General features: G+C 46.5%; 1 protein-coding gene across 1 annotated transcript; it reads left to right on the top strand.

Moving 5' to 3' along the window:
- Positions 1–197: 197 nt before the first annotated feature.
- On the top strand, positions 198–1,256 carry GUITHDRAFT_122960 (hypothetical protein; the record flags this gene model as incomplete). Its single annotated transcript, XM_005817749.1, has 1 exon — positions 198–1,256. One exon carries the CDS (start codon positions 198–200, stop codon positions 1,254–1,256), a length of 1,059 nt encoding a protein of 352 aa, XP_005817806.1.
- Positions 1,257–1,660: the final 404 nt, after the last annotated feature.

Genomic DNA, 1,660 nt, shown 5'->3' on the forward strand with positions numbered 1-1,660 from the left:
GACCGTGGATGGGGTTCTTGGCAAGACCGGGGGCTCTTACTACAATACCCTCCGCTTTCCTAGGAATACCTTCTCGCTGATTGACAGCCTTTATGATTAAGTTCAATAATGTTGTGGTTCAAAATATTACCGATTATAATGTCGTTCAAAACATACTATTCGATATCGTCTCGAACAACCAGGACGCAGACGGTCGTATGAATTGCTCTATGTTGAACAACGACCCAAGCGTAAAAGTAGCCGGCGATTATCGATACATTGGCTGTGGGCCAATCAGCACTACCCTCGTCGATGGCACCACTGCTCTGGACGCATCGGACGATATCTGTAAGGACAGGGCCAACTACTATATTAAGAACTGGCTGGGCATCCTCCAGCAGGGCAACGTGAATATTATCGACACAAGTCTGGTCGGGACTATCCAGATTACCATTGGATTTGCCTCAGCGGCTGTGTTGGCTAAGAGCTACCCCAACGCTACAGATGAAACCACATACCCAAGCCCTGACTACACCCTGAGCGACATCAAGTTCAATATGACTAAAATCAATATGCCGTCGTGGTGGTATGAGGGCATGAGAACTCAGCTAATGAACGGGACAACCTATTCATTGTATTTCCCGCATTACAATGTCTTCACGGGCCAGTCGAACCCGAGCAAGAGTCAGACCACTAGATTTACCATCGCTTCAGACAGTCTGGATTACGTTCTCGGAACTTTTATCCCAAGTGACTACACCGACACTACCAAACTCAAGACCTTCGGCGATTCGACTAATAATAAAGACAAAACCATCGATGCTGTCATATCGGGAGGCAAAGGTTCTTCTCAGAATCAGAGCCGATATTTCCGGCGAAACGGTGACAATTTGCTGAGCTCTCAATGGACGCTTGGCAGTGAGAAGTTGCCCCAGGTCCCGAATACCCTCACGGGCTGTGTCCAGTCTGTGGTGGAGGCGTTCAACCTCCACCAATCAGCAGACGGCGGATTTTATAAGGGCTGTACTGACATTGAGATGTTTTCAACATTTTTCTTTGCCGATATTTTGAGTCTCCAACACGTCGGAGATACGAGCGGAATTATGCTGGTTTCGGGCCTAGACACAAGGCAGCTCCCAATAATCGTCGAATGGTCCACAAGAGATGTTGGAACAACTACTTATTCGACTTCAAGTCAATATTGGACACCATTCATCATCGCCGCAGAGACCCGCAAATGCGATATCAGTGCCGGAAACAGTGTGAGCATCAATTAAACTAAAAATATACACTGATAGTAAAGAACATGTTTTTGCCACCGACCACAGTCAAAGCCGGCATCAATAGGCATTTGAGCTTCCAGCAAATCGACAAGGATACCGACCACCATAAATGCTACAATCCAATTAAGCCAAATGACGATACTTATAAGCTCCCATATCCAACGTCGAGCATCTACTATTTACAACACGAGACGGCTTTCAAGCCTGATATTTACAACTCAAAGAGCTCATATGAGCCTCTTAATCATGATGACTGGTATCCAATGTATGCGGACAAGCTGCCAGATAGAAGGATGAACGTGATGTACCAGATGACGCCTATCTCTGAGCTACCAAGGATGCCCATCACCGGTACATCGGCCATAATTCAGTGATTCCATTTTCATCCCGCCTTGTAC

This window comes from Guillardia theta (assembly GCF_000315625.1).
Source record: "Guillardia theta CCMP2712 unplaced genomic scaffold GUITHscaffold_601, whole genome shotgun sequence".
Classification (NCBI taxonomy): Eukaryota; class Cryptophyceae; order Pyrenomonadales; family Geminigeraceae; genus Guillardia; species Guillardia theta.